At 51.5% G+C, this 11,525-nt stretch overlaps 2 protein-coding genes across 3 annotated transcripts; one reads left to right on the top strand and one right to left on the bottom strand.

Moving 5' to 3' along the window:
• Window positions 1-37: 37 nt before the first annotated feature.
• On the bottom strand, window positions 38-1,743 carry LYPD4 (LY6/PLAUR domain containing 4; the record flags this gene model as incomplete). 2 transcript variants are annotated; one of them, XM_079724219.1, is made up of 4 exons in its annotated part: window positions 38-263; window positions 543-869; window positions 1,334-1,477; window positions 1,677-1,743. In XM_079724219.1, 4 exons carry the CDS (start codon window positions 1,741-1,743, stop codon window positions 61-63), a joined length of 741 nt encoding a protein of 246 aa, XP_079580345.1. In that variant the 3' UTR covers window positions 38-60. The 2 variants fall into 2 exon arrangements, with proteins under 2 accessions (XP_079580345.1, XP_079580346.1); XM_079724220.1 differs by lacking the exon at window positions 1,334-1,477 and having other exon boundaries at window positions 543-894; window positions 1,663-1,743.
• On the top strand, window positions 756-11,120 carry DMRTC2 (DMRT like family C2). Its single transcript, XM_079724218.1, has 9 exons — window positions 756-798; window positions 6,862-7,089; window positions 7,177-7,334; window positions 7,617-7,693; window positions 7,956-8,139; window positions 8,288-8,414; window positions 9,226-9,286; window positions 9,443-9,617; window positions 10,559-11,120. Exons 1-9 carry the CDS (start codon window positions 773-775, stop codon window positions 10,603-10,605), a joined length of 1,083 nt encoding a protein of 360 aa, XP_079580344.1. The 5' UTR covers window positions 756-772; the 3' UTR covers window positions 10,606-11,120.
• The last annotated feature ends 405 nt before the right edge of the window (window positions 11,121-11,525 follow it).

The raw sequence follows: 11,525 nt of genomic DNA, 5'->3' as shown, positions 1-11,525 counted from the left end.
CAACTCTGTGACTTTATTTCGCTATGTGAAGGGGTAGGGGTGTTTGGTCCAGCTAGATCGTCAGTCCCTGAAGGCAAACAGAAGGCCTAAGAGGACGCCCCAAGCAGGTCTCCGACGAGAGGGCTCTGCACCAGCAAACTGGGCCTTCTCTAAGATGTTGATGGCCTCAGTCACTCTGATGCTGCCAATATGGTGAAAGTGGGCTAAAATATCGGTGTATTCACGAGCACAGCCCATGAGGAGGAAGGTGGTATTGAGAGACCCTGTAAGGAAGAGAGCAAGGAGTCAGAGACACTTTCAAGACTCAAACATCCTACCCCTCCTTCCAGACACCCCTCACAAACCAGGGCCCCTGCTCTCCCACCAAACACTCAGGTACCAGGCACCCTCTCCCCGCCTCCTTGGAATTATGTGCCACAACCCCCATCCCCCAGGACCCAGACACAGGACCATGGGACCTCAGTCCCACCCACCTCCTTCAGAGATGGGAAGGCAGCAGGCCTAGAGCAGGCATCTGAGAAAGAAAGCTTCTCTTCTCTCACCTGCCTGAAATTTTAAGGTGGAGCTGTAACACTCAGTAGCAGTGTTGGGGCAAGCCTCGGTGGTGACAAAATGTGGGAGGCAGTCCTCAGAGTGCGCGCCCACACAGGTTGGGCAACTACGGGAAGAAGAGGCTAAAGTCTCAGGAGCCTCGGCCTTGAGTTTCACAAAAGGATCCATGTTGGTGAGGTTATTGCAGAGGTATGTCCGGCAGACACGGCTATAGGAGGCAATGGACAATCCGGGCGGTGAAACGAGGTAGGAGACTTGCGGGGGGTAAGATGAAGCTGGGCTGCAGCCTTTAAAACCCACAATTCCCCTTCTGGTCCCTGCGGGGCAGAAGATTGCAGAGCTCTGATCAGTGTCGCTGGCCACGCCCAGTTCAACCTCCCAGCCCAGCCCCTGCTCTTCCTGCTCACGCTGCCCCATCACCGACTCTGCCCCTCCCCCACTGCCCACTCACCGCTCAGACTCGCCGCGTCTCATCTGCCTCTCCTCACTCTTCTCCCCGCAGGAGCCCGTCTGCTCCTCTCTCCCCTGTATCCCAAACTTGTCTTCTCTCCCAGAGTCCCCCTCTCCTCCTGGGATCTGTCCACCTCCATTCTGCCCTCTTGTCCAGCCCACACCACAACCAGCTGGGTCCTGCCCCTCTCCTGCCGATGTCTGGATGCTGTTCCCAAACATATAACGGGGTAAATATCTGGAACTCAAGTCCAGAGTCCCTGGGTGCTAGGAATGGAGGTGGGGTCAGAAGAGCAAGCAAACAAAATGTAGCAAAGCCACCCCCGTTCACCTGTCTCGATGAACACCAGCGTCTCCTCACAGCCTTCATTCAGTTCACACACCATGCTCCTCATCAGAAGCCACTGCCAGTTATGGAGACCGACAGCTCTGAAGAGGGAAGATGTTGCTTCATAACACAAAAGAGCTCCAGCCCCTAGAGAGAGAATGTTCTTCCAGTCATCTGCTGCTCACATGGCCTTCTCAGCCCCGAACCGCCAATCAAGAGCTCAGCCTCCACAGACCCTGTCTCCCGAGGGACCCAGATATGCCGCTTTCCTTCCCCCAGTGACATGAATCCAGCCCTCCCATCCCAGCCAAGAGGGTCCCTAAGCGTCCAGCCCCACAGGACATACGAGGCAGAGTGGAAATGGCCCCTAGGAGACAGAGCAGCTGCACAGGGCTCAGATGCTGAGGTCCCATGGTCCTGTGTCTGGGTCCTGGATGCTGGACCTCAGTCTGGAACCAACTTCAATCTAGGTCTCAAGCTCAGTTCTTGTCAGCCTCTGGGTCACTGTTTCTGGAGCAGAAAGTTGATTGTCATTTTCATCGACATAGGCTCCCCGAGCCCTTCAGGGACACAGGTCTTCCCATCTCCATAGTCTCTCTTCCAGCCTAACCCGAACCCACATTAGCTTCTCAAATCCTGACTCTTCACTCCTGCTTAGATTCTGCCACTGAACATGGTGCTGAGCAGAGGACGCGGGCTTATTCAAAGGATCACTATTATACAGGCTATTCTCCATCCAGAGACAATGAGATCAGAACAACAAATGTGTGTGTAGGAGTTAACCAACATATTACTAAATAACCCTTGACTCGAAAAAGAAATTAAAAAGTATTTAGAACTGAATAATAGCAAACATACTACATGTCACACACACACACACACGTGCATGTAAAATCTGATGAAAACTGAATAAGGCCTGTAAGTTAGTTAAGAGTAATGTACCAATGTCAGTTTCCTGCTCATATACTACAGTTATACAGAATGTCCCTATGGGGAACCGGAGGAAGGGTTTAAGGGACTCTATATAAAATTTTTGCAACTTCTTGTAAGCCAATAATCATTTCAACATCAAAAGTTTTTTTTTAAATACACATCAAAATTTGGGGCTCTGATTTCTAAATCAATATTCAGAAGTAAATTTACAATTTAAATACATTTATCAGGAAACAAGAAGAATTACAAAATGTTTATGAATTAACTCAAGAAGTTATATAAGGGCCAACAAAGCATCCCCCCAAAAGGGATAGAAATAAAGATGATGACAGAAATCAATGAAATAGAAAACAACAAAAAAGTATTACAAAAGACTAATATTCATTCTTTGACAATATTACTAAGATAATTCTCTGGCAACTCTAATCAAGAAAAAAGATGCAAATAAAATACAGAATGAAAAATAAAAATGAACAGACATCACATGTTCTAAGAATAATAAAAGTGTCATTAACAACTCTACATTTATAAATTTGAAAACCCAGATGAAGTGGATACATTTCTAAAATAATATGAAGTGCCAAAATTGGCCTAAGAAGAGCGTATACAGAGTCTTACAACGATGAGAATGGTCAAGGATCTCAGGCAAATTGACAAGAAAAAGAGAGCAACCCCAGCAGGGGAATGGACCAAGCATGTGAAGAAACAAGCTCAAAAAAAAAAAACCAGAAAGGCTAACAAGCATATGAAGAAACACCCCAGCTCAACAATAACCAGAGAAATACAATGTATCCAAATGTGCATCTATCACACTGGCGAGGGATCAGAAAGCTGGAAAAATATGAGCATTGGTAGGACTGTGGGGCTACAGAGACCCTTGTGCACTGCTGCTCATGGGGTAGTTGGGGCCAGGGATAGGTTCCTCTTCTGGACCCTGAGGAAGGGAGGAGTTCTGATCAGTGTCTCAGACCCAAAGTATCATTCATTGTGGGGAGGAGTCTGGCAATACTTAGTCAAATTAGGTTTACAAAGAGCCATCTCTGGTATATCCTAGGTACACATAACAGAGATTTCCACCTTCAACTCCAAAGGAACACATATGAGAATGTAGCATTATTGTGGTGACAGTGAGCTGAAGGCAGTGTGGGCGTCCCTCCCTGAGACCTAGTGCACATGCGACACGCAGGGGATGCACACCATGGAATATCATGCAGCAGTTAGAAGCAACTGGTTAGATGTACGCATCACATGCACATGGATGGATCATAAAAACAGTGCTGATGATTTTAAATGGTAAATAATGTCATCCGCATAAATTGAAGCATCACGCACATAAAACACCACACATCTTGCAAGAACACACACAGACTAAAAGATATGCATTCGCCACCTGAAATGAGTGCCTATGCAACACTTAGAGAATAAAAGTGGGGAACTGGGGATTACTGGAAATAACTAAAACACTGTAGGTTGTACAAAGTTGATAGACTTTGGACTCAAAGACAGACCAACGTTGGAATCTTTACCTCTCCACTGTCTAGCTCTGTAATCTTGGGCATCTTATTGAACTCATTTATAAAATATATTAGTAATATATCTCATAGAGTGATTGTTGAAAATTAATAAGATTATTAGTATAAAGTGCCAGGCAAGAGCTAAGCTCTCCAAAAATGTTGGTCCCCCTATCTCTCTCTCCACTACCTAAAGGTTCAATGTCAATTGCTTTAGCTGGCATTAAAGCATCCCACACACCCTCACCCTTCCTCCCCCAGACTGGCCCCAAACAACCTTTCCAACCTCGTCTAGTACTGCCCCCCTGCACAGCAGTCCAGCTAGAGGTCACTTCGGCCACACTTCTCTGTTCAGAATACCTGACACAGGATCTGTAACCCAGAAATCTGCGGCAAACTAAGAGGCCAAGACCAGCAGAAAAGATGGGACACAGGAAAGGGAAATGAAGGCTGACAAAGGATCAAACAAAGGAGTTGGACCAAGCAGAGAAGACGGCACACACCTGCCTGGGAACGCAAAACAACGGGACCCAGCAATCTGAGAACAAGCACGGACACAACCAGAAAAGAGTGGAATGAAATCCTCAAGGAAAAAGGGATGGAGTAGTGGTCAGAGGCGATGCTATCCCTACAAAAGAGAAACCACACAGAGAAGGAGGAGCAAACTGTTGGAATGGAACCTTGCAGGGAGCAGAGAAAGCACAATTGGGAGCAGCAGAAAAATGAGGAGTGGGGCACAAGGACCGGGTCCTCAGGGGAGAGAGGAGACAATCTTAGAGGCTCAAAGAGAGAAAAGGAGACAGGGCGGAATGCATAGGGAAAAGGGGACACCACAGAGAATGGGGAGGGAAACCGTGAGATGGGTCTAGTAGAGATGAGCAGAGAAGGCTACAATTAGAGAGTGGAGCACCGAGAATGGGGTGAAATCCGGGAGGAAGATGAACACAGAGGGTGGAAAGGGCTAAAAAGACAGAAAAACCACAGAAGCGTCTCGGGAATCGAAGAGGGGGATGGGAGGGGCAGGGGTCCAGGCTATGAGGGAATGAGGCACGTGGAGAAAGGGGTTCCGAAAATCAGCAGGATGAACAGGCAGAGAGAGAGGCTCTCAGAGACGGAAAAAGTCAGAATTAGGAAAATCAGCACCAGCACGGACGATAAGAGACACAAGGAATGGGGCTCAGCATGAGAAGGTGGGACCCAGGAAGGAAACAGGGATATCGCAGCGTGGGGAACATAAAAGGAGAAAGGTTGATCGGGAGTTGGGGCAGAGGGAGAGAAGTGAGAAAACACGGGCGTCCACACAGCGAAGAGTAGCCACCTGCGCAGAGTCAAAGACAAACGTTCAAGAGGCGCCGTCCCTGCAGGGCCGGAGGATGAGACTGCGCGTGCGCGGGAGGGCGGCCGGGCAGCCGTTCCTGGGGGGCAGGGCCAGCCTAGGCCTGGAAGCGGTACTCGACGCCCCATTGGCCACCTGCCCAAAAAGGGAAAGAACGGTCTGGGAAGGCAAATCACACGAGGAGGGAGAAGTGGCACGAGACTCAACTCGACGCGCTATTGGCTGGCCTGATAGTCTGGCGCGAGGAGAAGCGGGCCGGAGGTAAAGGGGCGGGCCGTCAGGGAAGGTTCTTGAAGCACACTGGTCGCTCGCCTCAGCGGCAGAAGGCGCCGCTTGAAGCTCATTGGTCCTTGTAAGAAGGGGCGGGAAAAGTGGCGCGAGCGCGGCCATTCCTCACGCCACTGCCTCACCAACTCCTTTCGCCTCATCCTGAGCCTGACTCCGCTCGAGGCTGTGGTAACCGCAGGCTGACGACGCGAACGCCACCCCGCCCCTCCCGTCTCTTCCCCTCCCGTCTCTTCCCCTCCCTGGCTTGCGCTAGACTCCCCGCCCCAGACATCCCTTCGCCTCCTCACTAGTGCTCCTCGCGACCCCTTCACCCATCCCCCACCGCGGCCCCTAGGCGCGCTCCCCGAACCCCGCCGCCTCCCTGGGACTCCGGAGCGGGGCGAGGCCGCGGGCCCAGCATTTGGGGGGGACAGCTGCAGAAGGGGGTGCGCGCGAGGAACAGATGCATGGGGAGGTGTGGCGGGCGCGGTTCGAGGCTGCTTGCTGGGAATGGGCGAAGGCGCGTAAAGGCCGGGCGCAGCGACGGTGCGGGTTTGCCTTAGTTTGGAAGGCGTGTGGGTGCAAGAGAGGAATTTGGGCCGTGGGGAGGGGGCTTTGGGCCTAGATCAGGGCCTGGCACATGGAAGGGGCTCAGTAAACCTTTGCTGAAGGAATGAAAATAATTCTTTTTTTTTTGAAAATAGTTCTTGAAAGTGAGGCAAGGGAGCCATGAGAAGGATGTAGGTACTGAGGCGCAAGGGAGTGGTCTGATTAAAAGGGCTGCGGGGGGGAAATTGAATTGCAGGGTATACGTGAGGCTAAGAGTTGAAAGGGAAGCATAAACGTTATGTGTGGGAATTGGATAAATGCAGGAGGGAAGGATGATAACTGTTGAAGAGAATGCCAGGGAAACTGTGGGAATGGGGTGTTGGTGGAAGGCGGGTGTAAGAACTGCTGCAGGGGGCGTGAGAGTGCGCGAGTGTGCCCCAAACTGGGGTTTCTGCCTGGAAAGGAACACGTGAGCGGAGAATAATGTTTGGATCGAAAGATACATGAGAGGGCTTCCCTGGTGGCGCAGTGGTTGAGAGTCCGCCTGCCGATGCGGGGGAAACGGGTTCGTGCCCCGGTCCGGGAAGATCCCACATGCCGCGGAGCGGCTGGGCCCGTGAGCCATGGCCGCTGAGCCTGCGCGTCCGGAGCCTGTGCTCCGCAACGGGAGAGGCCACAACAGTGAGAGGCCCGTGTACCGCAGAAAAAAAAAAAAAAAAGAAAGATACATGAGAAAGGAAAGAGGAGAGAGGTTCTTGGGAAGGATGATGCCTGAGGAAAGTGAAGAAGGAGAAAGCCAGGGAGACTCAAGGGTGACAGCTGAGTCCAGGAGTGGGCGAAATGGAAAAATCCTTCAGGTGTGGCCTCCCAGAGGCAAGAGGGCTGGTCAGGAGAGGGCCCGCATGTCCGCCCTGACCCTCCACTTCTGCCCCTAGATACATGGAACCCGATGAAATGCCTGCTGTCCAGCACTGCCCCTCAGACGCTGCCACAGGGGATGAGACTAGAGCCCCCCAGGGCATGGAGCTCATCCCCAGGACAGCTGTCAGTCGCTCTCCAACCTGCGCCCGCTGCCGCAGCCATGGTGTCACTGCCCAGTTCAAGGGCCACAAGCGCCTCTGCCTCTTTCAGGCTTGCAAGTGTCACAAATGTGTCCTCATCTTGTGAGTATGAGATCCAGGGAAGGGAGAGGATGGGCCTCATCTAAAAGGCGGCTGACTCGACTTCTGACTCGCCACCCCGCTCTTTAGGGAGCGCCGAAGGGTCATGGCTGCCCAGGTGGCCCTGCGTAGGAAGGAGGAGGCACAGCTGAAGCGGCACCTGGCTCAGGGACTGATGAGGACAGGGGCGGCTCCTCCCGAAGCTCCCAGCCGTGTCAAGAAGGGAGTCACTCGACCAGGGGTCCACCGTGAGTGTCTCTGGCCAGGGCCAGGGCAGGAATGTGGGCAGGGAAAGCCTACGTAGGAAAAAGAGTCCCAGTCCTGCCCCTGAACTGCTGTGTGACCTGGGGCAGGGTGTTTCTATTCTCTGGGCCTCACCCTCCCCAACTATAAAATGTGGTGAAGTGTTGGGAGGATGCGGTGAGGTCTGTGGGAAGAAATGGGACAGAGGGAGCTAATTCAGTTTGGGGTTGGAGTGGGATGGCCCTCAGGAGAAAGAGCTCACCAAAGCTCTCCCTGGTCTCTCACAGCTGGAAAGGAGAACATAGCACCCCAGCCTCAGACTCCCCATAGGGCAGTCCCACTGGCACTGACACCCCCTGAGAAGGTAAGGAAAAACTGGGCCCTGAGGGGACTCCTGTCTTAGCCCCTGCCCAGATCCCTTCCTCTATGCCTTCAGCACCTGGGTTCTAGGTCCAGCCCTGAATTGCTGTGTCATCTTGGGCAAATCACTTCTATTCTATGGACAAAATGAGGGGCTGGGATTTTATGGCCCTTCAAGCTCTAAAGTTTTGGGGTCCTACCTACATCTGGAACATACCCATTCCTTCTCCAGCCTTGTACCTGACTCCAACCTATGCCCCCTGCAGGAGAACTCCCAGGGGCCTCTGCTGCTCAGCTGTCTCCCAGAAGCCTTGCCTTTGCCCTGGACTCCAGTGCCTCCAGGCCCTTGGGCCACTGGACACTGGCTGCCTCCAGGCCTTCGCGTACCAACCCCAGTGGTGTGCCGCTTGCTATGCCAAGAACCTGCTGTCCCTCTGCATCCTTTCCCTGGTAAGATGAATTCAACATTAATTCAAGAGATATGTGAATGACTAGGTACCACTGTATCAGAAAGACAAGAGGAAAAAGATACAGGGTAGGAAGAGGGAAGACAAGCCATGACCTCTGCATACGCTCTGCATTCTCTTACCCTCATTAGACTTTGACCGTGGCACTGCCCTCTGGCTGCCCACTCGTGGGCCCCTCCCAGCCTGCTCAGGATCTCGCCCAGTACTGATGGCTCCTCTTTCTGGAGAATCCCAAGGGCCCTCTACCCTGCCCCACACGTGAGTAGGGAGAAAAAGATATGTGTTTATGATGTGCCTAACCCTGTGCTGGATACCATAGTAGATAAAGAAGAAGAAAAGGTCTCAGACTAATGGGTGACGCAGAGCTCTCCTAGCTCTGCCATTGCCGAGCTGTGAACCTTTGTACAAGTATCTTTACCTCTCTGAGCCTGTTTTTCTGTCAGTAAATCGGAGACACTACTACTTCTTGGTAATAATGAGAATTAGCAATAATATATGGGATACACCTAGCACAAGCCCTGGCCTTAAACAAATAGTGGCTATTAAATCCACTTAAACAGATAAGATAGGGTTGAACTGCCTGCCGAAGCGGGGGGGGGGGGGGGGGGGGCGGGAGTGGGGAACGACATGATGCTAAGAGCCTCTGAGGCCTAGGAGAGAGGCCAGAGGCCATTAGAGAAAGCTTCCTAAAGGTGGGCCAAGCTGCTCCTCAAGTTCCATGGCGATTGGGGAACTAGGAGGGAAGGAAACCAGACTCTGGTAGGGCAGGAACAGTCACCTCAATCCCTCTAGATGTTTTGTCAGTTTTTTTTTTTTTTTAGCTGACACCAATTATTTCCCATAATCCTCACAGTAGCCCTGGTAGGAAGAAGCTGACAGATAATTTTCATTTTACAGAAAACAAAGCAGGCCATGACAGAGGAAGGGACTTGCTCAAGGCCATAAAGCCTAATGACCCAGCAGGCACTCAGATTCCCAGATCAGAACATAGCAAAATCCTGCCCCTGTTTCCACGTGTACCTGTCTGTCCATATTTAATCCCCCTGGCATCTTTTCTCCTTATTTCCAGGTGCTCGACTCTGATGCTTCAGCCCTGTGGCACCCCAGACCCCCTTCTGCTGCAGCCACAGGTCCTGGGGAAGAAGTGGGATCCAGGACCCTGGGAGGAAGTTGAGCTTGGGGAAGGGACGAGTAGGGGATAATGAAGTAACCAGGGGCAGAGGGAGCACCTGGAGGGTGGACAGAAGTGAGGATTCCCAGTCTGCTTCTCTCCCTTTCCTTTGCAGGCCCCCGGAGCCTCTCACCTGGCCTGGACCTCTGACCCCTCAGAATGGCAGCTGCAGCTAGAGGCAGCCGAGGCTCTTATGGGACTGAAAGATTCGTTTCAGGCTCCCCGCCTGACCCCTTCTGGTCCTTCCAACCATGCCAGGATTTCCCTGCTCCACCCCTCTAGCCCACCAGGTAACCTGTTCCTTAAAAGGAGAGGATGGGATAGGCATGACTGAGAAGTGGAGGTACTGGAGTAAGCAGGGACTAACCAAGTAGATCAGGAAGTCACAAGTTCAAGATCCCAGGCCCAGGCCCCGGCCCCGGCCCCAAGCTTTTCAACCTAGCCCCTGGGATTACAGTTGAGAGTTATTCAGTGAATCTGTTTTATCCTTTTTGTACTCAAAAGCAAATGTCCAGTGCCCTGATGTCAAGGAAAGTGAGGCCCTGAGAGAGGTAGGGACTTGCCTGAGGGCATATAGCAAGACAGTGGCAAAGCCTGTTCTCCTGACTCCAGCCCAAGGCTTTTTCTCTGGGCCCAAACTGCCTGCTGAAGTCTGGAGAGGGGCTGAAGAGGTAACAAGGGCCTGGAAGGAGATTTGATAACTGCCTTCAAGGGGCTTCCGTTCTATTTGGGAAACCTGGATGCCTTCAGAAAGCTCAGTGACAAACCTGGAGAGAACTAGAGGAATCTTGAGGCATGAGAAACACTTATGGGGACAGAGAGGGAAGGCTGAGAGTTCTCCTGTCCAAAATGGTGGATTGGACATGCTGTGTGGGACTGGAGGGACTGCTGGAACAGAAGCAGATGAGTATGGAGGGGCTTCTGATCATGGAGGTCTGGCATGCCAGGCTTGGGCATCTAGACAAGCACCTGTCCATGAAGGGGAGCAAGGGAATGTTTCTGAGTAAGGGACATATTCTGAATCCCTGAGCTTTAGAAAGACAAGTATGGTGGCTGTCATGGAGGGATTGGATGAGGCAAGACTAGAAGTGGGAAAATCAGTGAGGAGGAAGTGTTTGCTATAATCCAGGTGAACAAAGATGGGCCTGGATTAGATGGGGTAAAAAGAGAGGGTTTGCTGGGAGGGGAAATAGATGTGACCTGGTCCTGCCCCCTTCCTTCCTGTCTGTAGCTCCTGCTGAAGAAAGAGGATTCCAGCCTGTTGTCCCCTCTCTCTGACCCAGTCCAGCCCCCTCCGTGGCTCTGCATATTGGGCATATGGGGTCCATCTCCCTCCTGAGCTAGAAGCCCAGAGGTGGAGGCCTCACTGGGGTTGGGGGGCAACAGCCTGCAGGCATTGCATATTTGGTATTTTACTTACAGATTTGTGCATGGAATTTAATGTAGTACAAGCTTCAGTCTTTTTTTTAAAGCTTCCAGGTGCTTTGTTAGCTTTTGGCTCCTTTTGTAGCATGGCCATTTCCTTGGCTGAAGGTGGATATTCTTTTACCTTCCTCTGATCCTGGGACCTTTTAAGATCCCCAACAAAGAGAAAGTTGTGCGGTTTAAGTTAACCAGTATCTAAATAGATTTTTGCATGAGTTCATGTTCCAGGGTATTTATTTGACGTGTGATTCTGTATGTACCTGTGCACTCATGTCTGTCTCCATGCATGTGAAAACAGGAGGGAATTTTCATTTTGTGTCTAGGTTTGTGTGAGTAAGCAAAAAATAAACCTGTATTGTTTTAAGCCACTGAGATGTGGGGATTGTTTGCTACCGCAGCCTAACCTAGTCTATCCTGACTGACAGAAAGGACTTGTTCAATTCACTTCTCAAAGTGAAAATCAGTTATTCAGTAACTACCACAAATAACTACAAACTTGGATTTCTTTTTATGGCCAGATAAGAAAGAGTGGTAGGCAGACACAGTAGGTGATTCACTGACTCAATAATTAAGTGATGGGCTTCCCTGGTGGCACAGTGGTTGAGAGTCCTCCTGCCAATGCAGGGGACACGGGTTCGTGCCCCGGTCCGGGAAGATCCCACATGCCGCGGAGCGGCTGGGCCCGTGAGCCATGGCCGCTGACCCTGTGTGCCCAGAGCCTGTCCTCCGCAACGGGAGAGGCCACAGCAGTGAGAGGCCCGCGTACTGCAAAA

Source organism: Hyperoodon ampullatus (genome assembly GCF_949752795.1).
Source record: "Hyperoodon ampullatus genome assembly, chromosome: 18".
Lineage (NCBI taxonomy): Eukaryota > Metazoa > Chordata > Mammalia > Artiodactyla > Ziphiidae > Hyperoodon > Hyperoodon ampullatus.
Note: the sequence above shows the minus strand (reverse complement) of the source record. Positions and strands in the feature narration are given on the sequence as shown.